At 40.2% G+C, this 25,507-nt stretch overlaps 1 protein-coding gene across 6 annotated transcripts in view; it reads left to right on the top strand.

Annotated features, from left to right (window-relative positions):
• Positions 1–25,507, top strand: part of LOC116391853 (ecto-NOX disulfide-thiol exchanger 2-like) — a 153,337-nt gene that overhangs the window by 95,809 nt on the left and 32,021 nt on the right. For all 6 annotated transcript variants that reach the window (XM_031862818.1, XM_031862821.1, XM_031862820.1 and 3 more), the window contains 4 exons: positions 3,622–3,777; positions 15,667–15,873; positions 20,208–20,441; positions 24,325–24,537. In XM_031862818.1, coding sequence (XP_031718678.1) covers positions 3,622–3,777; positions 15,667–15,873; positions 20,208–20,441; positions 24,325–24,537 — 810 coding nt within the window. The remainder of the gene's footprint in view (positions 1–3,621; positions 3,778–15,666; positions 15,874–20,207; positions 20,442–24,324; positions 24,538–25,507) is intronic.

Genomic DNA, 25,507 nt, shown 5'->3' with positions numbered 1-25,507 from the left:
AACGTGGGTCCAAGTTATTTGTGTGTTTCAGCTTGACAGTTTATTTTTGCATCATTTCATGTCATTTTACAATCGGTTGGGTTGTAGCAGCGGTCTCAAGATTTTGGGCTTGAAAACTGTCCGAAATTTGACGCAGCCCCGTCCTTGGTTGACCAAAGATCCCCCAAATCACACAGTATGAAGTTTCCTCGGGAAAGTGACATTTTCTATTTGTGAGAAAATGAGAGCCAAGCCTAAAATGTCTCAGAGCTGTTGGATTCAACTGAGACTACTGTGCATGAAGAAATGCATTTCTTTGTCTTCTATTCTGTACTTTGGTCGTCTGATCTGACAATGTGATAGCTGGCTGTTCTTCGTTTCCCTCTTTGATTCTGATGGACTTCGGACTAAAAGTTTTCTTGATGGTTCACATTGCTGGTTCTTTTTTTCTTTCTGCTGAACTCCACAGCTGCTCTGCTCAACATGTGTGTGAGATGTGCAACAAGAAGTTACAAAAAACAACACCAACCACCGAAATATGCCCAGAAATCCAATCGGCTTCACCACCGCACTAAATTTAACTGATTTTACTGATAACATTTGTACCGCGTCTTATATTAGCCTTGTTTATAATTATAATATTGACACTTCAGTGAACTTTTGTATTTATTTCACTGGATTAAGGGGTTAAAAAATAAGAAAGTGTTATTTTTTAGGAGATGTGCCAGAAGAAATATTGAACACAATCACACAAGGGCTTAATTTGAGGTGAGTCGGCCATGCTCCTAATCAGATTAGTTCTTACTCGTGATTTGCCCTCAATTAACATTTAAATTGTGAATACAACAGAACAAATAAACCGCATTTTCTGCACATTTTTTTTTTGCTCGTGTAAAGGAATATCAGATCAGAGTCTGATCGGATTATCACGGCCAAGCAATTGGAGCAAAACAGATAAACAAAGTAACAAAAAATAAATGTGCAGGCGGAGAAGGAAGCACACAAACACACAGTTACTCAGCCCTGGAGCAGTCAGATCATGTCTGTTGAAAGTACTGACCTGAGTTCAGATCGAAGTTGAAGCCGGCATGTAACCCTGGAGAAGACTTTATGTCTGATCTCGATGTTTTGCTGGGTCACAAAGAGCCTTATTTAATCCTTTGTGCAGAAAGTACGAAAAGTAAGAAAAATCCAGGCACACACAAGACCACAGTTTGACAGAAAAATGAGTGAAATACATACATAGACACGGCACACGGGTCAACAGGTCTTCATGCTCGGTTTATAAATGCTCACGTTTTCAGACGACTGGTCATATCCATTCAGGATGTAACACGTGTCCCCCACCAGTGTGAACTGTCGGTGGCGGTGAAAAGTCATGCGTGTACAGAGTAACAACAATGTCCACGTCCATTTCCTTACCCACTGTTCTCCCACATGGTTTCAACACATATCTGAGAAGGAAGGTGCCTTTGAGTTTTGACTGAATTGAGGCTTTTCTTTAACTGTTTTTTTCTATTGTTGTCGGGTGTTGTGTCTTCAGTGCTAACACCCGGCCCTGCCAAGCTGCAACAGCCAACAATTAGTCATTTGTAAGTATTAAGTCAGATCTAAGTGTGCAGTAGTACTTTAATAAGAAAGCAACACAATAGAAATTGATTTGCCTTTTTGTTTTACTGATTAGAAAACATTAATAACTCATACTGAGAGGAAAGAAATATTAGTTTTGCAACAATTTCAACTGCAGTGTGACCGTAGCCCGAGATACAAATCTAGACAATCAGGATACTTCTGAATTAAAATATGTTGTTCATTGTACAGTATTCGTTAGGGTTGCCTTGCAAGTCAATCGTAAAAATTGTCAACCACATAATGCTCTAAACTTTTAGAATCCCACACATTTATGAAAAAAACGGATTCGGCCAAAACTGGCGACTCACAGGGCGTCACGTAGACGTAAACCTCAACAGGTGACTGAGAAGAGTTTGATTGGCTTACAGCCTTAATATTGTTATTCATCACTGCTGAACATTTTCCAACCCTGCAGAGTTTAGTTTCTTTTCTTTTCAACATGATTGATCTATTAGAGTAGAGTGAAGTGCAGTGAATATATCACGTCTTCTTTCTTCCTGAGTTACCTCACTGTTGCGGCGGAATGCCATTGAAAGCGCAGCCTCTTGAAAAGTCTTATTTATGGTGAGTCCTTGTGCTGATTAGACACTCTGATACTCAAGTATGAGAGGCGGCTGCCAAACTAAATCAAACCCACAAGACAAAACATGGATGTTGTGAAAAGGATAGATTACGTAACAGGGTTGCTATACAGCAGCCAGCTATTGTTTTTCCACAACAAATACCGTTATGATCACGATTAGCGACGTCTGCGAACCACCCCAGACAGATACAGGGTAGAGATACAGTTTAAATGGAAAACATCCCGGCGTGCCGTGGTAAGAATTGGATCAGATTTTATTGCTCTGTTTCTCTTTTACTGCTTCACTTATCTCTCTCCCTCCGTGTTATCCATCTTCCTCTCCTCCACCTCACCAGAAGAAGTCATTCATCGCTCTGCCATCCGAGCAGTGTTTTCATTATCACCTGCCTCCTCTCCGTCTGTCACCCGGCTAAAGACGGATGCCGGGGTCATCGGCAGGAGACAGACACAGCCAGAAGAACCAGCGCAGTATCGCAGCTCTTCATCTTCATGGTGTTTAGTTCCGCAGCATTGTGTCACTGATAACTTTCTTTTTTCATCTCTTCACTCTACTCCACTGCATAATCAAACTAGATTCCTCCAGAAAAAGAAAACCTCCGAGCGAACATTGCCTCAGTGTTTTGTTGTGCTTTCATTTCAGTTTTGTGTCTTGTCAGGTTTTTGTCACTCATGGGAATAGAGACTTGGCTTGCAAGGCATTACATGTACACACACATGCACACAATGACATCCTTTTTCCTCCCCATTTGCTGCATGTGCAGTGGGGACTCATGGGAGAGGGCAATGTATTTCCACATCAGAAAAGGCAGGGAATGTGTGCGAGAGTGTACGGATGTGCGTTTGTGTGCCCAGGTGCACTCTAAATCAGTATCTGTGAATATGGTGTCTGTTTTCTTTCTGAAGGTTCTTTGTGATGTTACAGGTCATCATTCAAAGACTAAAGAGGGGGAGATATAGGGCAAGTGAGAGAGTGTCTAATAGAGTAGTTTACAAGTGAGAGAAAGAGATTTCAAGATAGGAAGACAGACACCAGAAGAGAGAGAGAGAGAGAGAGAGAGAGAGAGATGGGAAGAACGGGAAATAGACAAGACAATAAGTAAAAATTGTTTAAATATTCATGTTTTTCGTCAGATGATTTATTCATGAGTGGCTGATATATTCAGTTATTTATAAAGTTCTTGTGTGTCACCGCTGTTGACAGAAGTGTTGCTCCCGCGCTCACGGAGGAAGTACACAATGTAAAATGCAACATGAAGCAGCCAACGTGTGCTCTAATGATTTCACAGTAAAGGTTAGCTGTGACTGAATAGCAGTTAGGAGACAAAAGCTTATTTCTTAAAGTGTGTGCACTGAGTGCCGCTGCTTCCCCTGCAGCTCGCTGCGTCACTTGCTCTGTATTCTCATCCATGTTTCTCTCCCGACTCCAGATTTTGACCCCAGTCTTGGGCTGATGACTGGCATTACCCCCATAAATCCCATGATGCCCGGCCTGAGCCTGGCGTCCCCGCCCCTCCCCCGGGAGGCGCCCGTTGTCAAGGAGATCATCCACTGCAAGAGCTGCACGCTGTTTCCTCCCAACCCCAGTAAGTCTCCACTGCCGCTGTAAGAGATATGAGCAGCGCAGAAACGCTGCAAGCTGACCCGTTCTCAGCGAGCCTGGTGCATGTTTTATTTACTGCTGCAGTATTGTGCATTATCTATGACTCATCTCTGTCCTCACTACGGATAGACACCTATGCACCACTCAGCCAGACATTGTGTGACAGTGAAGAAGAAGAAGAAGAAGGGAGTATTCTTCCTTAATTTCACCTTTAGTAATTCTTAGCCAGCAGAGCGTAGCTGATTTGCATGCACGTTTCATCAAGAAAGGAGAGGAGGAGAGGGATTAAAGTAGGTGTTACGGTGTGTGTATGCATGCCAGCGTGCACTTGTGCGATGCCTGTGAATGTATAATTGGAGGAGTGACCTCTGTGAGCACAGATCACAGCGCTGCTGTCTCCAATATGCCAGGCCAAAGAGGTGATGGACTCTGTCCTCGTCTTAGCTCAACTCACCCTTATCTCTCTTCACCTGCTTGCTCTATCGTACCATATACACATATAGCTCTCTCCCCCTCTCTCCCTCTCTTATATACTGCATCTCTTCTCCTCCCACCTCGTGTTTAAGAGGTCAAATCCACTTAATTACCTGGTCACCTCTGAGTGTTCCAGGTCAAAAGGCCTCTGTCAGGCTCTGCCTGTTGCATATGTATACGTATATGGACAAACACTCCTCTCTTTTTGCACACACACAAACACACATATATGGACATTTGGCTGGTGGGAAACCATAACCTTGAACCGTCACAAAATAGGGTATGAAAATAAGGATGAATGGGCAAAAAGTCTGTGCTCTCATAACTGAATAGTTAAAATGTCATTATTATTTATAGCTACTGTACTGTCCCCTGTGGGCCATTGTAGGTGGTTCGTGGTAATTGGGTTAATCTTTCCACTGTGTTCTGTAGGAATAAAAGGAGAGTTTTTCTTATTATTGCAAAAAGTGAGGAAGCTCCCCGCCTGAACCAGTGGAAAAAGCTGCTGTTGAATGTTTCGAACGAACGAAATAGCAGGTCAACAAAAGTTAAACAGCCAATATCAAATAAAACTGAGCAACATAGGAGTGGAGTAGGGACTGAACACTATTCCTATACTCAGTGGTGGATTTGGGATCGCTCCCACGGGGGCCATTGCCCCTTATAGCCTTTCATAAAATTCCAATGCAATGTATGGCTAGATGCAGCGCAAATGTATTATTTCATATTTCAAAAGAGTTGCCAATGAAGCATCTAAATAGGATTAGGTGATATGACAATATATGCTGTGAGATGATTTCTCTATGCCATTTATACTGAGGTTAATTCGCCTTTTTATCTCTTTATGGGGCCATTGTGGGTAATGTTGCAAAGGCATTATAAGGACTGCTTGATAACAATATGGAGTTTATAGTCTTCTGCATCAATGCGATGGAGTCCCTTGAGTTGTCAGATATCTAATTTACATCCTCATCTGGTTATCGTCCCGATGGAAACTTAACATCTTACAATATTATATTAATGTTTCCCAAAAAAGTGCTTCTCAAACTGGGAAATCTTCCAAACATGGAGGCACAGATGAGACAAACAAACATAAACTTCCGAAGTCAACGTTGACTTATTTTGTCATGTTAGTCATTCATGTCTTTAGTCGCTCACTAGTCAGTCAGGTTAACCTTAACAACAATCTTTTCCTAAACCTAACTTCCTGTGAAGATGGTTTATTTTGAAAAGGCACTATGCGTGTATCAAGCATACATTGACCAGAACAGACTACTGAACATATTCTAAAAGGCCTTTAATGTTTTTTATTTCATGTTCATCATTTAGGTAATAAAGTCATTGTTTTTTGACATTTGTTTGATATTCATGTGCAAATAAACACAACAAATTGCCTTCACAAGGAAGTTTCAGTTGTTATATCAAGATATATTAATGTAGCAGAATTAACGGCAATAATAAACCCCTAAAACATTTCCTTCACACTTGCATTCTTTAAATAATTAACCGTGATCCTAGTGTTCCCTCCCTCTGGGAGGAAGTCTCCCTCTTCCGTTGTCTTTCTGGAGGCTGTTTCCAGGCAGCCTCACATGTCAGATGGAGAAGACATCAATTTTCCACCTTGACTCTTTGTGAGAGCTCCTCTCTACAACCAGCGAGGGAGTCTGCCTTTGATACCTTGGAAGTTTGAGTTCAGTTCACCCTTTGTATGAAGCCTCACTGTTACGGTTTAATGCAGACAGAAAGATTTATCACACACAATAAATTCATAAATTAATGAATATGTCCTCCACACCTTTAGGCCTTTACGCGCTAGAACAGAGACGAGCACATGGAAAACAGTGTATCTTATACGGAGTTCATTCTAATCCTGAGGCAGAATGAGGAGTCGACTGTTAAAGTAACAACCTGCCATAAGCGCTCATTGTATGACCTAGGGTTACTGTTCCCATTGAGAGAAATTTTCCATTTTTCCTTTTTGCCTTCGTGCAGGCACAAGAGCCCTGTTTTTCAATCCAAGCCTTGACTTCTTTCTTGTTTTTGTGTGTGTGTGTGTGTGTGTGTGTGTGTGTGTGTGACAAAAGATGTAAAATAAACAGCTAAGAAGCTGAAGAAGATTTTTTTTTAAAGAATCATAAACATGGGTTCATATTGTATGCAGCTAAGTTGGTACAGATGACACGGCATTAAGGTTAAGGACTACATCTCCTATGGGCCTCTCTCACATAAAATGTAAGCACTCATGCAACTTGTAAAGCACTTTGGATAAAAGCATTCACCCAGTGGTGTGTTAAGATGTAATGTGGGGTGCACATTAGGCTGCTTGAACAAAATCTCTCACTTTAAACCGTCCCTCCATCACAGCAGCATCTTCACACATCTTTCAGATATTTCCTGCAACACCTTCATTCTTGCTCACCTTTTCTCTCACATCATCTGTCTCCTATTCATTTTCTTCCCTTTATATTTTTATTCATTTGACAGCGTACGAATGGTATTTTTTTCTTTTTAAAGCCATATGTATACAAGCTGACTTTTACGTGACATGTTTATAAAGTTTTTTTTTAACTTTTTGTGTTTTTGTTAAGTCTGTTATTTGTGCATTCATGTGTGTAAAGTTTAAACTTTTGTTTTTATGTAGACATTGCTGCTTTTACATAACTTGCAACCCATGCAGTGTATATACGTAGTGGTAGCCAATTGGAAGACTTTGTTCCTTGTGATGCTTTAAGAAATATAATCATATATTACAACATCTAATACAAGCATAGAAACTAACAATAGAACAGACAAACTGCCTCAAACAACCAGTACAGACAGTAATAAAAACAACAGTGACTGAAACAACGATTAAAATGTCTAAATATGTACTGGATACACTATAAACCCATATATCTCAGTGTTCACATCTTTGCCTTTTTTAAGTCATTGGTTTTCCTTTGCACTAAAAGCTCTAAAATCTGTTCATGTTTTTATTTCTAATGGCAGTGTTATTCCAAATTTGTCAGCCTTTTAAGGGTTACTAAGGTATTATCAACCCTATTTTCCCATGTTTTTGTGTGTGACGAAGAGGGACAACAATTTTAGAAATTGGTCCATTATTAAAGAAGGACGCTTCAACCGCCGGCTGCTAAACGGGCTGCAATGTAATCATACCATCCATGTACATCCAATAAAAGTGCTTGTTTTTCCACTGATAGGTTCAGATTGTCATTCTAACTGTCTGACAACGTGGTGGAAAGGACCCTACTCCTCTTTTGTGTGAATCGGTTTGTTTGTTATTGTGTCATGTGACTTGTTGCTGGAAGAAAACGGTGGAAATGTGACCGAGGTTTAGATAGAGTATCAGAACACGTAGTTTAGTGTCATTAGGCTTCTGACAGCTCTATCTGTTTAAAGTTAGCTGCCAGTTCTTCCACTGATTGGACAAAATAGGCGTTAAGTGCATTTACAATTACCATGCTATCAGAACTGATCACTCCATTTACCTTCAATTGAGTTATTCATTTTCTCTGATTAGACTCATTTCGTGACTCTATTGATATGGCTGGAGATGAGCTATTTATCCCTGAGAGTTGTTTTTTTTGCTTTTCCCAAGTCCTTTTAAAATAAAATAGAAAGTATCTGTGTATAATTCTGTGGAAATTATTTGTTATTATACAAGATCCTTCTTTTTCATTAGTTGACCAAAGGAGAGATGGGTTGTTTTTCTTTCCCACATTTGAATGGTTTTATTCATTTTCTTAATTGCATTTATGAGTGAATCCATCAATAATGTTGCACCATTTATTTAAATAAATATGTTTGCAGAAATTAATCCCAATTTATATTTCTTTCTTCACACGCAAACTTAGGGATTTCCTTCTTTCTAGTCTTTGTCTGTTGATTGTTGCCATGTCACCTTTAAAGGCAAGAAGTGCGCCATAGACGAGAGTAAGTCGAAAGGTTAGTTTTCAGAGGAAGCCAATTTACTTCCAACATGAAAGAGAAACACTTTTTTCCCCTTTTGAAAGATGCCGCTGTCGCCTCCTACAATAGACCAAGAGGCTGTCAAAACAGTCCCTTGAAACCAATCTGAAGACATTCCTCAGTAGGAGGCATTTTTAGAGAGAAAAAGGGCAAATGCCATCTAAATTTAATGCTGCAATTTATTTGAACAGATGGAAAGACATTCACCCAGAACCGAGCAGAGCCATTGAGGAGATTTCTGGGCTCACTGGTAGGTTTCCGCTGTAATTGAAGCCTCTAGGGTTCTTCTAAGGGGGTCAAAGCGTGATAAAGCTCCACCACAGGGGACAACGCAGGGGGCCACAGTAGATAGCTGACGTGCATCTTTCTTTAAATGTATTCTTTAACTAGGAGCATCGTGAGTGTGTGTGTGTGTGTGTGTGTGTGGGGGGGGGGGGGGAACAAATACAAAAGGGAGAAAACAGAAAAAGTGAAGAAATGTTGCTTTGAACAGTGTGTCAAGTTAGAGGATGATTGTGATTTGTGTGTGTGTGTGTGTGTGCGTGTGTGTGTGTGTGTGCGTGTCTGATATGGATAGAGGACAGCAGGTTCCATATGGCAGCTATCACAGGAAGCAGGACCCCTAGCTACGCCACCTCGGACAGCACATGCAGCTTCCTCCTTATTGACCTTTAACTCACCAGCACTGAAACTCAGTATCTCTGTCGATCAGGCTTTATTCATATCTACATCTTTATAATCATGTTCCTCCTACATCTTGATATCCAGTAACAGGGAAACCCAGATGACTCCAGGGGTCATCTCGCCTATATATCAAGATCCAGATCCTTCCATGTTTTTATCTTTTCTAAATGTTTCTAACAAATCTAAATTGATGTGAAACTGCCAAATTTAGTAAAATATTTGGGATTCCTCTTTGGTGTTATAAATGTATGTTGGTGGCATCATCGTCGTCTAAGCATTATTACACTTAGCACCTTAAATGAGCAGTGTTTAACACTCTGAACATGAATAAAGCAGCAAACAGCTGTTATCTATGTAAATATATAGTGAAGTAATGTCTACCTGAGCAGAAAATGAAGTCTCTGTCCCTCTGTGTTTTGTTATCAGAGCTTCTCCTTGCTTTGTTGACATTGCCGCTGCTATGCACTGTTGTCATACAGCGGTTACAGCTGATAATGCCGTCCTGACCTACTGCTTCGTCGAGGAAGCGTAGCGCCCACCCTCCGGTTCCCCCTCAGGTAAACACTGTTAGCACTGATAACTCTGGAGCCACAAAAGGCTTTATATAAACTTTGTTCACATATGCAGTACTGCTCCGCAAGACCTGTAAACAGATTCTGACGTGTGTAATCTGCACCCTTACATTATAAATGTGCAAGATCTGAGATTAGGAGCACTTCTATTGCCTCTCAGCGGCTCTCAACATGTCGACGGCTGAGCAGGCGGCTCATAGTGAACATAGTTTATATAAAGTTTATATAAAGCCTTTTGTGGCTCCAGAGGGAGCTGTGCAAAATCCAATAAATTGCCTCAAGTGATGTCAGTGTCGTTTAAGGATGAAGACCACAAGTTTGAATGTCAGAAAATGAAAAAAAATCAGTTTGGAGTGATAAAGAAGAGACCTTACGAGACCTGAACCTGAACTGTTCAACAAGTAGCATTGTGGCTAATGCATGCGAAAGGAAGAAGATATCTTTGGTTCTGCTCATTTTGATCCTCTGTACAGTGTTACTGGAGTGCAATGCTAAATCTGAGTATTGGATTGCTTTTAACAAATTACATTATTTTTCATATGGGATTAAACTGTTTGTCATTATCATTTATACTCTAAAATATTAGTTCTATTTGGAGGGCTGCTACTGCGCTCTCACCAGCTGGTGCGTTATCCCAGTTATTCATGTGTTCATTTGATGAAGAGAGGGTTGCAGTTGCAATAAGTTTACTTGATCATCTGTCTGGCAATACAAAAAATGTTTTCTAGCCATTAGGCGATCAGTGTGTTCAAATGCAGGGATACAATCCCTAATATTAAGGGCTTAACTTTGGTATTTGTTGTTGTACCCATATTGTTTTTAAATGACAAAAGACATACTTGTTTTGTATTTTTTAGTATTTCGTATTGAGGGAGAGCGCTGCAGATGGCAGCCATTAAACAGGCTGCAATGTAATCGTTGGGGCAATTCCACACCGTCGATTCACGTCCACTAAAAGTGCTTGTTGTTACCGCTGTCTGGCTCAGATTGTCATTATAAATGTCTGACAACATTATGGAGAGGAACCTGCAGTGAAACAAAACATTTTTCTTTACTTTTCGCTTGATCGATCTGTTTGTTATTGTTTCATGTGATTTGTTCGGTGATCGGTGGGAATGTGAGAGCTGGACAGAGGAATGCCTGTATTGTCAAAATGTGTTGTTTTAGAGAACAGAAGGTGCACTTTAGTGTTATCTAAAATATTTTCAATGTCATGTCTGAATATTTAGCTGATTTTGACAATGTGGTTGTCAGATTTCAGAGCGAGACTTTTTTCCGAACTAAACTTTAGACACAATAACGGACAGACCGGATAAAGCAAAAAGTAAAGAAAAACGTTTCTCTATTCTTTCAATAATGTTGTCGGACACTTAAAAATAACAATCTGAGCCTGTCATTGGCAAAAACAAGCACTTTCAGTGGACGTCCATTGACGGTGCAGAATGGCCCGATAAGTATGATTACGTTTAACGGCTGTTATCTGAAGCCTTCTCCGTCAATACTGAACCAATTTCAAAAGTGTCGTCCCCATTAGTCGCTCGACACACAATATGAGAAAATAGTGTCCAGGTTGAAAAATACCAAAGTTACACCTTAGCGAGGCAAATTAACTTAACAGGTGAATGCAATCACCAATCGCTGTGACTTTACCGAGCATAGAATCACATAGAACCTCAAAGTCAATCATTGCTGTGCATTGAAACGCTATACGTTTGCATTTATAATAATAACTGATAAAATAAGGACAACATAAGGAGACAGGACGAGATGAGCACCTCTGCGCCCGTGCCACACAGTTCCAATACATTTTAGACCCTCAGTTTTGTGTCCATGTTCAAAGAGAGGGCGCGCTTTAGGATATCTGCCCATCTATTGTTACTTCTGGGTTCAATGATCCACATTTTAACTTTAGAGATGTTTGACCTATATAGTATTTGTCAGGATCTGATTTTGTACTCCTTTTTGGTGTGTGCCATAGAATTAGTCAGTTTTTACCATATTTCTGTGTGAGATGCACGATCTATAGGGGAAATTTCCCATAATGAATGCCTTAGGTCTTACTGTTAATTTGCTTTCACCAAGCGATCCCTTAGTCTTTTTTTTACCTCTTGTGTGTAAACGAAGGTTGTATGAAGCTGTTCTTTGATGTCCTGTCAGATGACAGAATATGCCAATGCTTCATGATTAAAGAATTCATCAATTTAACTGAGGATTATATGTTGAAACATATACCAGTACAATCTGCAAATCACATCACAATCAATAATTTGGCTTTTATGACCTTGACGATTGATCGACAGCAAAAAAATGTATAAAATATCCCACAAAAACTTTCTGAGAATCCCTGTGCAGCCTTATTTAAATGTCTTTCCTTGTCCAAATGTCCAATCAACGGCTCATGGTAATGCAAACACAACTATTTTTGCAAAACTACAAACTTTGCTAAACAAAGCAAACGGAGCATTTTTGTTCTGGGTTTTATTGCGTTTATTTGGCCTCCGTCGAAGTCAGTTTGCACTGATATGATTAAACTTTTTCTGGGACCATAGAGAGTCTAGAGAGGTGATTACCTATTCCTTTAATGCACAATAGTTGTTCACTTAACAGTAATGGTGTTAAATGTCTTTTGTAGATGGCACACTCTCCAGTAGCCTTAGTTATTTTTCCACACGGGGTTTGGACTTTGCCGTCGTCTCTTAACTCAGACAAATTTCAGATTTGCTTAAACTTTGTCTCTATCTTCTATTTCATGACTCCCATGCACACAGACACAAACCCATTGTTGTCTCCAGCCCTTTAAATGCTGAAGACCTACATTTCATTCGTTGCTTTAGGGAATTTCTTCGTGAGTGTCTTTAATGGTCATCAGTTCCTCCTGCTATTCTTTTTCCAACACTTTTTCATTGATGTCAGACTTGTCTGTCTGTAATTACCCTCAAGTTAAATACCAAAGATGCCCTTCAGAAGCCTTCTGTCTACGTGCCTACATTTCTAAAAAGCTCCCAGTATGGATTTCATCCTCCTTTCAAAGCCAAACATTTGGTAATGCAGTCACATCTCTAGTGTGTCTGGAAAAAATGGGTTGGTTTTTCAAGGCGGGCTTTTATGAAGCAAGGATGTCAGCTAAATGTCAGATTGTTGCCTTGTTGTCCTTTTATATTGTCCCCCTCACTCATCAGCAGAACCCTGCCAAAAATTGCAATTTAATGCTGAATCGTGCAATGAGGCGCTGCCTGTTTCAGCTGACTGCAAAGTAAAGGCAGGGAAACTATCACCTTGGTGCTGTCCTAGTGTTGGAGTGTGTGTTTGGGTGCCTGAGTGTTTTTTTCTGGCTTTGAGTATATGCAAGTGAGAGAGAGCAGCCGCGAGTATGGGCATGTTCCCCTTTTAATGCCATCATCATAGCCAAGGTCAGGGGACGAAGGCGTTTGGGCCGTGTGCCAGAGCAAGCTGTGACATGAGGGCACAGCCATAAAGTACCTTTGATGTGTTTTACTATAACTTTGCTGCGGGCTCTCCAGCCTCTCTACAGCTGCAGGACTGAATAACGGCTCCTCTTGGGCCCATTATTTAAAATTTCATGTCCAACTTATTGAGTACTGAATGAAAAGTGCACTGTATTTTTTTCTAATTTAGGAGGTGATTGATGGGAAGTGGTATGATTTGGGCCACAGCTTTATAGCCGTGGTAAAGTGGTGTCAGCAGCTCAAAGTGTACATGAATGAATCGTACATTTCAGCTCAGCTTGAGGTACTTTTCACTGCTGTCCAATTTGTTCTGCGTGTCAGTCAGCAAATGTCACTGTCAGTTTATTTAGGCTGCTGTAAGACTGTTATTCTCAGGTTCTTTTTCCTACAACATAGGGGCACAATAGTTTTTGAACATTTACATAGGGAACGTTTTAGGTTGTTGCTTTCACAGCTGTAGCTCAGTTCACTTAGTCAGACTATAGTTGCTGTTTAAGCCTTATTCTAAAACTTGATCAAAATGCATTTTAATGTTTTGTATTGTTTCCAGGAGAAAAAATGTCGGCATTGTACGTTTCTGCAAACCAGGGATACATGTGGACGTTTTTGCATTCGGTCAGAGTGACGGGTTAAATCGAGTGACTGTTACTGAAAGTTACGTAGTGTAATATAACGTTAGTGTAATACATTACTCTAACCGTAATGTATTTTCTAACCTTAACCAAGTAGTGTTGTTGCCTAAATCTAACCAATCGTTTCACAATGTTAACCACGTGGCATTGTGCGTTGCTTTAAACTAACGAACTAGTCTAATACGACAACCCTGCTATTATTTCTATCTTCAGGATAGATTGTGATTTCTGAGGTTGCAGTTTGTTCTGCTGTTGAATTGTGTTGTGTTATACAGAGAGTTTGTTCTATTATTCTGTACATCACATTTATATTAATGAGGGCAAACTAAAGGAGCCAACCATAATAACCCCAAACTTGAGTTGTGCTTTATATCATCTTTTCTAGGTTAGATAACAGTGCTCACATTCAAGCCCAGATCAATCAGTTTCTTAGTTTGCCTCGTGCAGACCGAACCAGTCACTCATATCATCCATGGAAAGCCTGCTCTTCCTGAGATTAGATCAGTCAACATTTATCTTTGTTCAGTCAGTGACATCCTTCATGCTTCAAACGATTGACACAAAAGGATCAGCCTCTCTCCGGACCGAAGGATTGGATTTTCATGCTAGGGATGGCGTGACGTGATTATCTCTGTAATATGAAAATGATTCAAGCATATTGTTCCATGTTAGCGCTTATCATTATATTCCCATCATGGTATGGTCATAGAGAAATCTTTCTTCTGCTGTACATCATTACCCTGTAAGAGGTAGGTTCACTTCACTGAACTGCTGGCTGGCTTGGTATTGTAGTGAGCAGGGATCTGGTTTTGTTTGTCAGGTTGCCCTGACCTGCAGAAAAAGGTCGGCCTTCACCCTATTTAGGTTTATACCTAGTGTCCCAAATTAGTAAATTTGAGGCCTGCTTGGATGTCACGTAATTTCCTGTTCCTAAGTTCTGATTTAACTGAGAAGACGCCATGAATCTTGGTGTTGCGTTTGATTCAACCCTCTCTTTTGAATCGTACATGAAATCACCAAGACCATCTGTTTTCACTGTCACAGCTCAATTCAGTTTTTTCCAGATGCAGAGAACCTAATGCACGTTTTTGTTTCATTCAGACTTGTTTATGGTATTGTTTTGTTGTCAGATCTGTTGCATGCTGGTACTGAAAGTCTTGGTTCAGAATGCTCCAAGAATGAACTAAACTAGAAATTGTGACCATATTAGGCCAGTTTTACTTTCCCTTTATTGGCTACCATGTAAGATCAAACTTTAAGGTGCTTCTTAAAGGTGGTTGTGTGCCTCAGGTACAATCTGTTAAAGGCTGCACCTGGTAGTTACTTTTAGAGGTAGAATTTTCCTAATCCTGTGTTCATTTAAATATATGTGACTTAAATGTTGAGTCATTTTAATGTTTGATGCATTTGACTGCCATGTTACAGTGTTGACTCTTGACTCCCTGAGGGAGAGAAGAGACATATTCATGACTACCTCTGCTGTTTCAGCCAAATACTGAAACTTTTATGTTTTCACAAGGCGTTTTTTTGTTTTTACTCCAACTAATAGAACTATGTTAGAGTTTATATTAAACTAGAAAAGTCAAACGAGTGCTCGCTGATTAAACTTTGCAGTTGTACAGTTGAAGAACTTTCAGTTTGAGTGTTAGCACAGAAAGCAGCCGGAGTAAGTAATGTATGAACAGTGGAAGTTTGGGAAGTTAGAAGAGCTGATTGATTAAATATAAGGAAAGAGAAATTGAAAGCATAAAAGCATTGAAAGATACAGAAGATCTTTGAGGGCAGATTGTCGATGTTAGACACAGGTGAAAGGATAAATTATGAACTTTATTAGAAAGCAATGCAAAGCAAACCCATCCCACTGAACTGGACTGGAATTGGAAAGCAGACTGAATCCAAATGTAGGCTTTACTCAAAATAAATATTCAGATTTCTTTCATGATTAAATTACGTGCTGAAACTGAAGTTGTAGCGTCACTGATTGAGTGTTCAACCAACTGTTGGGTTGAGACTACACTTGTACCTTCAACTGAAATAATTTTGTCCCTTTACTTCTCTTCTCCATGTTTGACAGACCTTCCGCCTCCGGCCATGAGGGAGCGCCCTCCAGGGTGTAAGACGGTATTTGTGGGCGGTCTGCCCGAGAACGCCACAGAGCAGCTCATCGTGGAGATCTTTGGACAGCGTGGGGAAATTGCCGCCATCAGAAAGAGCAAGAAAAACTTCTGCCATATCCGATTTGCTGAGGAGTTCAGTGTGGACAAGGCTCTCCTCCTCTCTGGTAAGATAAATTCACTCTAGAAACCAGTACAAACTCTTTCCTCCCCTAGTTTCAGGACCATCCTGTGTGGTGTTTGATTATGTCTTTTACTACAGACGGAAAGTTTTATGTCTGGTTAGCTATCTGTAGCTTGTTGTTTTTATGCCAAATCCTCACTGCTGTCCAATGGAAACCCCAACAAACCTCAAACCTCCAACCTCCTTATTTTTAGGTATGTGTTGGTTTACATTGGGCTTACAGGTCAGAGGATAAGAGTTTTCTTTGTTATCTGAATGGACAATATTGAATCTGTAGAGACCTCTTGTATTGTCAGTCCACTGCTATCAGTGCCCCGGCATTCCTTCACCTTGGGTGGAGGAAGAATGACGAGCTGTTAACCTTTATTCTGATGGAAATGAAAGGGCTGATATCCATCATTCAGCACTACAATTCTCACGCCTCACACATTCACCCGGGAACGTTTGACAGATGGATAAATAGATTGGGGGACTCCATACAAATTCTTTGGAAGTGAACAATACTGGATATTTAGTTGAAGGAAACAAGAGAATCGGCCAGGCGTGGAAGCCAGAATAAGACAAAACGAATTGACTCTTGCAATTAAATCACTCACAATAATTTTATTTGCATATTTATCATTTGTGCATCTCAAATTGTATGTAATCTTAGTTGTATTTTCTACATCTGTGGTTTACTGGTAGAACTGAATGACTTTGAATATATGCAGCTGCAGTCTTGTCTTTCTCTTTTGCTCAGTGTTGCCTCATTTATTTGATGGTCCTTATGGACGTTTCGTTCTGCACATTAATCCTCCATTCTGTAAATGGAGTAAATTAGCTGCATTTACAGGTCAAATGTCCTTGTGTACCCTTTTTAGAAGATTTAAAAGATTGTCTATCGTAAAGGATCAATAAAGATCTGTGAACAGATGAAGTAGGTTACAAACATACGTTACCAGGCCAATGGAACCTTTACTTACATTCCACAGAATATCAAACTGCTGCCTTGTAATCACTGTGTTAACATCCTATCACTTTCTGTGATGGAGAGCAGCGTTTTGCAACGAGCAGAAGGCTCACAGCGGAGATGGCTTGACGACAACTAAACAAGCGCCATCACAAACTTGCAGGAGGCATTTGTGTGACAGCTTACATAGACTCAGCTCTCACCAGGGGTCTCATTTATAAAACAGCGCGTCGGATCGACACTAAATGTTTGCATATGTTCAAAGGAGGAAATGCAAATGCTCCAAAGAACATTCAGATTATAAAACCTTGCCTACGCTTGCCAGTGAGCTATTTCCTTTTATAAATCCCAACTTAACCTGTAAATGTACGCGGCGGGTTCAGCCTCACATGCCGCCCTCAACCTGAATGTTGATGCATAGAAATGAGCTGCTGATCAGCGGTTCTTTACGGGGAATCGCTGCAACTACCGAGAGGAAGAACACTTGTCTGTGTACTGTATGCTGTATCTGTTCCTATGAAATAAACCATAAATGAATCAATAAAGTCGTGTTCACTGCAGCGATTTTACTCACAAACACTTAATTAAAACAAAGATTGCTCTGTTCTGCAGTTCTTTAACGCTATCTTACAGCTGATAATAATTGCATCAGCTGACCACGAGTGTCGGTCTCCTCTGCGCTCCTGGGTGCAGACAGCGCTGATGAAATATTAAGCAAAATTTGATTTGAGGTTTGAGTTGATTTATGTCTTTTATAATTGAGATGTGCTTATAATTATGTACAAGTCTCAATAGTACAAGCACAAATACCACTGCTGGAGTGACTGTTGATGAAGAGAATGTATAAGTGCAAAGTAACGTGTGATATTAAATGTGACAGGCATCATACATGTCATGATGTCTCCAAAATGTCCGTAGGTATGGGTCAGAGTTTCTGTACAGGTGCTCACATTCTCCCGCCAGGTTTGTTTTTATACGTCATAATGTTTGCGTGGGGAGTGGCGTAACGGTTATAGATGAGACCCCAGGCCTTTCTGTTGTTCTTTATAGGCGTTTTCTTCTTCCAACTGTCTTTATATGTTCAATAATTCGAGTTATAAAGGCCTGGGATAGGTTGAATATTTTTCACTCAAGTTAAAACTTGCGTGAATGCATCTTCATCCCGATTTGCCAGAATTTTTTGAGCGATTTCTACAGATTCTAAAATGTTCTCATACAACGGTTCATATGATATATTACGAAAAGTTACCTCTTATTTTTTGTGTGTTTTCCTACGAAAGCAAGCAACACGTGTCTGCTCGTTACATGCACACGTTTAAAAAAAAAAAATAAACTTCTGTCTTCACAGTTCTACTTGGTTAGGTCTAGGAATAGATCATCAAATCTTTCAATAACTACTGAAGTGCACAAGTTACGTGACAAAGACATCAACGTTGACATCTCGTTTCACAAGGGGAACAGCGGTCGCTTGGCTGAAAGATCGCCGTTTGTTGAACCCCTCCACCTCTTCTCCTGCCCTGTGTGGGTTTTTGTGGTCTTTATACTTCCTCGTTGTCAGGATTAAGGCAAAAATGGTAGCAAGGGATGGACCAAAATGCAGAGAGACACAGGGAAACAGAGGGATGATAGACGGTGATTTTAATTCAAAAGAAAATGTTCAAAACAAAACTTGCAGAGCAGGGGAGTCAAAAAACACAAAATAGGATCAGGTAAATTAGGGAAAAAGCACAAGGGATTTTCCAAATGTGAAAAATGAGATGTCAGTTCATGTTAGGCAGTGTCTTTTCTAGACTTCCAAGTAGTCAAACAGTTTCTCCAGTTATTGACTGAGGGTTATGCAGCTTGACTCTTTCATCAATTGGTTTCAGGGCCACACCACTGGTTGCTCACATTTAAAATCCTTAACATCCTTCTGCCGATGGGACGCAGCTTTAACTGTTCCTTGAGAGGAAGCGGCCTCTCTTGTTTGTCATGTGAAACCAGCTTAGGACTCTTTTTGACTATTATTTTATCTCCATCCAGCAGCTCCTCCTGCACAGATGCCTTAAGTCTTTCTTTGCTGGCCATATATTCTCTCCTCACAAAGCTCATTTAAAAGACCAGCCACTGCAATAATACCCTCTGCATTATTTAACGTGTGTGTGTGTGTGTGTGTGTGCTTGGTTGTGTGTCTTTGTGTGATTTCATCTACCTCTACCCTACAATAAGACTGGAGCTATAAGTCCGTATATTAGCCAGATGACAGACCTGTGTAGCTTTCTCATAAATACTACTTTCCGTAACACTCTGGCCTCTTCTCCCAAAACACACTCGGACACACACACACACACACTACTACAGCAGCCTCGGCACACTGAGGTCTCACCTTATGAAATATTGAAGCAAACAGAGAGCCTTGAGCAAGGAGAGCAGACTCCAGACACAACCCAAAACTCTTTCTTCTGCTCGCACCGACATCCAACTTTATCTTCGCTTTCCTGCGATGAGAGTGTGTGTTCATGTGTATTCGGAGGAAAGGCCCAGGGCTCTCTGAGCTTGTTTCCTAGTTTCTGAGTTCTGATCTTTCTCACAGATCATTCGGACCAATCAATTACCAAAACAAATGTGGTTGCACTTTACACCCACACACACGCAGCGGAATGAGCTTTGAGTGTCAGGTGGGGGAGGCAGTGAGGTGATCCAAGGCTACCACCGTAATTAGTGGCTCACACTCGTGCACGTGCGGGACAGAAAGCTCAAGTGACTTGCTCAGCTTTTGTCGGTCTACGCGTTGGTCTATACACCTGGAGAGCAGCTGCAGTAACAGGGACACATGGGGAGAACAAAGAGGATGTGATCCGGTCGTTGTCTGAAGGAAAATGAGGACAAGTTGATCAATTTATCTTTGTCAGTATCTGTGTGTGAATGCAGCCTTTTGTCTTCCTATCTGTGTAAATCTGCCTATTTGTGCTTGTTATCCTGTCTGTGCTTATCTCTGTCTATTTACTGTACATCTGGATTGCAGTGGGCGTAGATAGAAACTGATATTTCACCCTGTTGCGACTCTCATCCAATCAATGAAATGTCTTAGCTATCTTACATGTCCTCTGTTTTCTCTCTATCTCTACGTCCATCTTTTCACCTTTTTTATTCTCTCCTTCTCGTGAGCACGATATATCTCAGGAACACCTTTAATGAATTTCTTCAACTTTGGCACAAACGTCACTTTGACCTCACAAAACAGATTTTTGGGCCTTAATTCAAGAATTCTTCGACTAATTATGACATTTTCACATGCTTAATATGATAAAATGAAGAAGGGATTTCAGACAGACAGTAATTCTAGTTTTTATTTATCTCCTCTTAGACCTCTCCTTCTCCTCCCACAGGTTACCACGTTCGTTTGGGCTCCAGCACAGACAAGAACGACTCCGGCCGTCTCCACGTGGACTTCGCCCAGGCCAGAGACGACCTCTATGAGTGGGAGTGTCGCCAGCGCTTGTTGGCCAGAGAGGAGAGGCACCGGCGCAAGATAGAGGAGGATCGCCTCCGGCCGCCCTCCCCTCCTCCCATCGTGCACTACTCGGCGCACGAGTCCAGCCAGCTGGGAGACAAGATCAAAGGTTGGTAGACAAACATGTCAGTCACTTGATACACCGCTTAAATCCAGACTGAAATATCTCAACTCCCCGATGGATGGCCAGGAATTTTGCTACGGGAAACTCATGTCGCCCTCAGGACGAATTGTAATAACTTTGATCAACTGATTTTTTAATTTAGTGCCAATTTGTCCAATAGACCAATTCTAGCAAAGAATGAATATCAGCCTCAGCTGCACTTTGTGTTTTGTGCTGCTCAGCAAATGTTAGCATGCTAACACGCTCAGTTAAGATGAACATGGTAAACACTATACCTGATAGCATGTGAGTTTTATAATTGTGAGCATATTCGCATGCAGACATTAGCATGTAGCTCATAATACTGCTCTGTCTTAGTACAGCCTCACAAAGCCACGAGCATGGCTGTACTCTGACACTGATACGCTTCTGTTTTAAACAATCCAGCTGTTTAAATACCATTCGTCTATTTTCTTCTTTTTACATGCATCACTACAGTGATGGTGTGTTGGGCTCATTTAGTGCTGATGACCTTCACTCAATACTGAGCTTAGAACGCACAGTGTGTTGACTGAGGGACGGCTGCTGCTTTGCTAAAGTGATGCTTGAATATTCCTGTAATCATCTAATACTTTTTGCTATAATTGAAATAACTCAAATATTTACCAGTTCAATATGTAACCTGGTGCAGAGAATTCCAATATGGACTCCCATGAAGGGATGAAAATATGTTTAAGCTGATTCTAAATTTATTTTGAGCCAACAGTGACAGTAATTTAAACACACTTGACATTTCAGTGTCTGCTGCCTTTTTCTCATTTGAGTGTCTTATACTTCTGCTTCCTACTGAGAATTTAAAGTGACTCGATACTTGTTAATCGTATTCCTTGACTGCAAGGAGTTGTACTGTAATTTAAAATATTTAAATGCCCTGCGTGGCTGAGTACAGTTCCCATCAGTGTTCAGAGCACATATAAGGGGAGGCTGAGCTGAATGTGAGAATATGTTGTTGATCATTTTAAATTCTTAATGTAATCAAACACTGGTGGCAAGAGAGTCTTGATTGATCCCCAGTGACATTGCTGACCTTACCCTCCCTCTTTCCTGTAACATTAAAGCCAGGAAGGCACTTGCCCTAAAATAGCTGAAGAGGTCCTCTAGATGGGGAGTGTTGATCCTTTTTTTTCTTCTTTTTATTCAAACAGCTGAGTTATCTGCTAATTGACAAATTAAGTATTTGTCAATTTGCAGCAGTTTCTTGTGATTGGACCAACTTTGATTTGATTGTTTAATTCACAATATATTTTCAAATCTGTTTAAATGAAGAAGTAAATGCATGGCAGAACAAAATTAATTGAGAAAAGTCAGTGGATGATCTCACAGGACAATTATATTGTTGCTGAGTTGCAGCACGATTTACTGGGATGTTAATTTCTTTTTTTTTTCTTACAGCTGTTCACAGAGCTGTTTGTTTACTCAATTGTCTCAATGTCATAAATTGTTATGTTCTGGATAATGTTTCTGCAAGTTTGAAGTCACTAGCACATCTCTTCCTGTCGCTGACTTGTGGATAAATATATCAAGGTAAGACAATCTTATATTTGAATTTGTGTATTTATGCTCAGGTAACGCCTCAGCTGAAGACCCATTCAACTAAAATCTGAATCTATCTGGCCTCTGGTTGTTTCCAGTGATTGAATACTGCTAATATTCCTCCAGATTGTCTATTAATATTGCCGCTGCATGGAGCCATGTATTATGAGACCTGAGTTTGCCTATAAACAAACAGGAACACCTTAGGGATTCATGGGATAACACCTTGATTCAATATCTGTTGCTGTGATATTTCATCATTCATGCAAGCTGTCTGATGGATGGATGTGTGTGTGGGTGTGTGTGTGTGTGAGTGAGACAGAGAGAGAGATAGAGAGTATTGAGAGCATCTATAGAACCTGGCTTGAGGCGAGACACCCCAGGCAAAAACATTGTTTTTCATGCACTGGTCAGTTTTGAGATTTTGGGCTATTTTGCTCCCACAACATGTCTTCTTCTTCAGACTAGTGGAAAGAAAACATCCAACATACACATTTTAAATGTTTACACTTTGTGTATTTGCGTTTGTAGATTTCTTCTAAATTCACCAAAAGTTGCACTAGTTAATGCCTCATTTAAATATTTAAACATAACATTTAAGAGCATTTTTAATTTAAAAAAATAATTCTCTTAGCAAGTCATCAACTAGGGAAGTTTAATGGTGTTATCCAATGTTTAAAAATGTTTAACCCATTCCCTTGTAGTGTAATGAATGGCATTTTACCTATATCTTTAATAAAGAGCGTTTCTCAAAATGAGTTTTTGAGCCAGAAATCTCCACTTCATTAGCGGTCACATACACCAAACTTTCCTATATTCTGAATGTTGTTCATATATCATTCATAGCCTGAAATATAGAACATTTTATCCCGAAAATGTCTGTCGACAGTATGTTCTGATTTATGGAGTGATAAAAAGAGATATACCAAATTCCCCCGTGTAAAAACCTTTGACTCCAATATGTCATCAATGGCACAATCATTTTCAACCTGGCTTCATCCAATGATTCGATTTATTTGTATGCAAATTAGCACATATTAAATAAGATAATGCCTTATCAGAAGACCTTTGATATAAAGAAAACTGCCTTAATGTTAATAGTAATCTGCTGTGGAAGTTTCATGGCGATGTATATTAGTTACATTTACCTCCAGTGTCTCCCCTAAATAAATATAAATCTGCTCAATCTGTAAAGATGCTAGGTAACATGATGCATGTGTGCGCACGTGTGCATGCGTGTGTGTTGTGGAGGTCTGAGGCAGTGTGATGTAAACTGTGTGTGGGAGTGTATTCCCTCCTATGCTCCTCTGACTTGTAAGCAACCCAGCGAGGCAGCAGAGGACAGGACGACAGCGGAATAACAACAATAGAAATCAATAAAGTCTCCTGACATCATCTGATTATTCACCAGACAAAGCAGGCGTACTGCTAAACAAGCTGAGCTTTGTAAAGAGCAGCTTTGCCGTACAACACCGTGCTCCCCTCTTCTGAAGTCATCCGGCGAGTGTTGTTTACCAAAGATGTTTATAGGAAAGAGGAGCTGATTGATTTAACCCCGCCACTGTTCTTCTCATTTAACCTCCTGCTCTTTTATGTTCAGTGTATAGATATGATAATTTTTCTCCTCAATCATATTTAATCCGTTCTTTTCCTCTTCATCCCCAGACGACAGCGAGTTCTTGAAGTTATTTTGGTCTCGTCATCATCATCGTCGTCGTTCCTTCTTCACAGACACTCGAGTGTGCGACCTGAAGACAACCCAGCATGCATCTCCAACAGATGTGTCTAAGACAGCTTGTACTGCACAAAATGTTATTAAATTGAATTTCAGCAGTTGAGATGATTTTTGCTACTTGTCTTCTTTTCTCATGCGTTCGTATGAAATATTTTATTTGGGTTGTTGTTGAACTTGTTGCCCTCTGCATGTCTCTGAGCATCACGTTTTTCAGAGTAAATCTGCAGAGGCAGCTGTTCTTTGATCCTGATGACCATTACTCTCTACTTCTGTCCCTCTTTGGCCAGACAAATTTCAGTTGGCAGAGGCTGTTCTGTTATTGTACTTCTGTTTTATTGATTTATTTCGTTCCCTTCCTCCCTTTTCAATTTCTACTTTCCTCCTAACTTGGTCAAACGACTGTGACTTTGTGAAGGCGGCACTTTTTTTAACCGTTCTTATGTAGACTCTCCTTCACCTCTGCCCAGATGACAGCAAACACACTGAGTGAAATCTTCTTTTTATTTCGCCATTGACCCAGACTCTTGCTCTCTCCACCTCGTCTCCTCCCTTCCTCCCCAGATGACAATACGTTTCCTGAAGCGGTGCGTGTGCTCCTGACCTGGCTGGAACGAGGTGAAGTCAACCGCAGGAACGCCAACAACTTCTACTCCATGATCCAGTCCTCCAACGGCCACATCCGCCGGCTGACGGGCGAGAAGAGTCAGCATGAGAAGGAGGTGGAAGAGGCCAAAGACAAGTTCAAGACCGCGATGGCCACCATACTGGCTCAATGTGAGTCCTCTCTTCTACCATTCCCGTGCACAATTACCAGCAAACAACTTATATAACCAACAGCAACATTACTGCCGGAATTCTAATCAGCTTCCTTACAAAAAGCATCACCTTAAGTTACCTCTGTAAATTATACTCCTTTCAAAACAAGGTTACAAAGGGCTTTACATAGCAGAAGAAAAATGCAATACTGTTAAATTTCAAAAGGCATAATTAAATAGAGGTACATTTAGGAATAATATAGAAACTGCATTTAAGAAAATCTTTAAAAGAGAGATAAATATAATCACACCATAACATGTCCTTTTAATAAGAGGGATTTTTAAGCAGTGATTTCAAAGCCCGCTTTACACATATCTTCATTCAAATCAATCTACAACTGACTGCCAGTGTTGTGCAAGTTTACATTTCACTCGAGCTAGTTCAGTTTACACAGATTAAAAGGAACTAGTTTACGTTCATTTATCAGGCTCGCTACTGTGTTGCATGTGTTTTGGAAGTAGTGATCCTAAAAATGGATGTTTTGATCGTGTTTTGCTGTTGTTAAACATGGCCCCCATTTACTTCAATTCATCACATTTTTAAATGTTTTGATTCTCTGCTCATTGTGGAGACATACGATAAAGTTTTATTCAAGAGTTTAAGGTAACATGGGGTTGAGAAATTGATTTACAAATAGTCATTTTGTGAGTGAAATATTCCTTAAACTGTTCACGTTCATTAGTTGCAGTAGGATATGTTCAGCTCACACCTTTATTTATTAATCAGCAGTCATCTGACTGATCCATGAGAACAAGGACTTCCAAAAGTCAAGCTTTGATTTAAAAAAAGAGCAAAGAAAAACAAACAAACTTTTCTACTTATTCATCATCAAAACACAAAAACAACCTGATTTGTTTTCCTCAAGAGGAGATGTAATTATTACATAAATTTATCACAACAACAAAAAAGAAACCAATCAAAATGACAA

Source organism: Anarrhichthys ocellatus, unplaced genomic scaffold (assembly GCF_004355925.1).
Source record: "Anarrhichthys ocellatus isolate YVR2014 unplaced genomic scaffold, GSC_Weel_1.0 scaffold27, whole genome shotgun sequence".
Classification (NCBI taxonomy): Eukaryota; Metazoa; Chordata; class Actinopteri; order Perciformes; family Anarhichadidae; genus Anarrhichthys; species Anarrhichthys ocellatus.
This window is presented reverse-complemented; position numbering and strand designations above follow the sequence as displayed.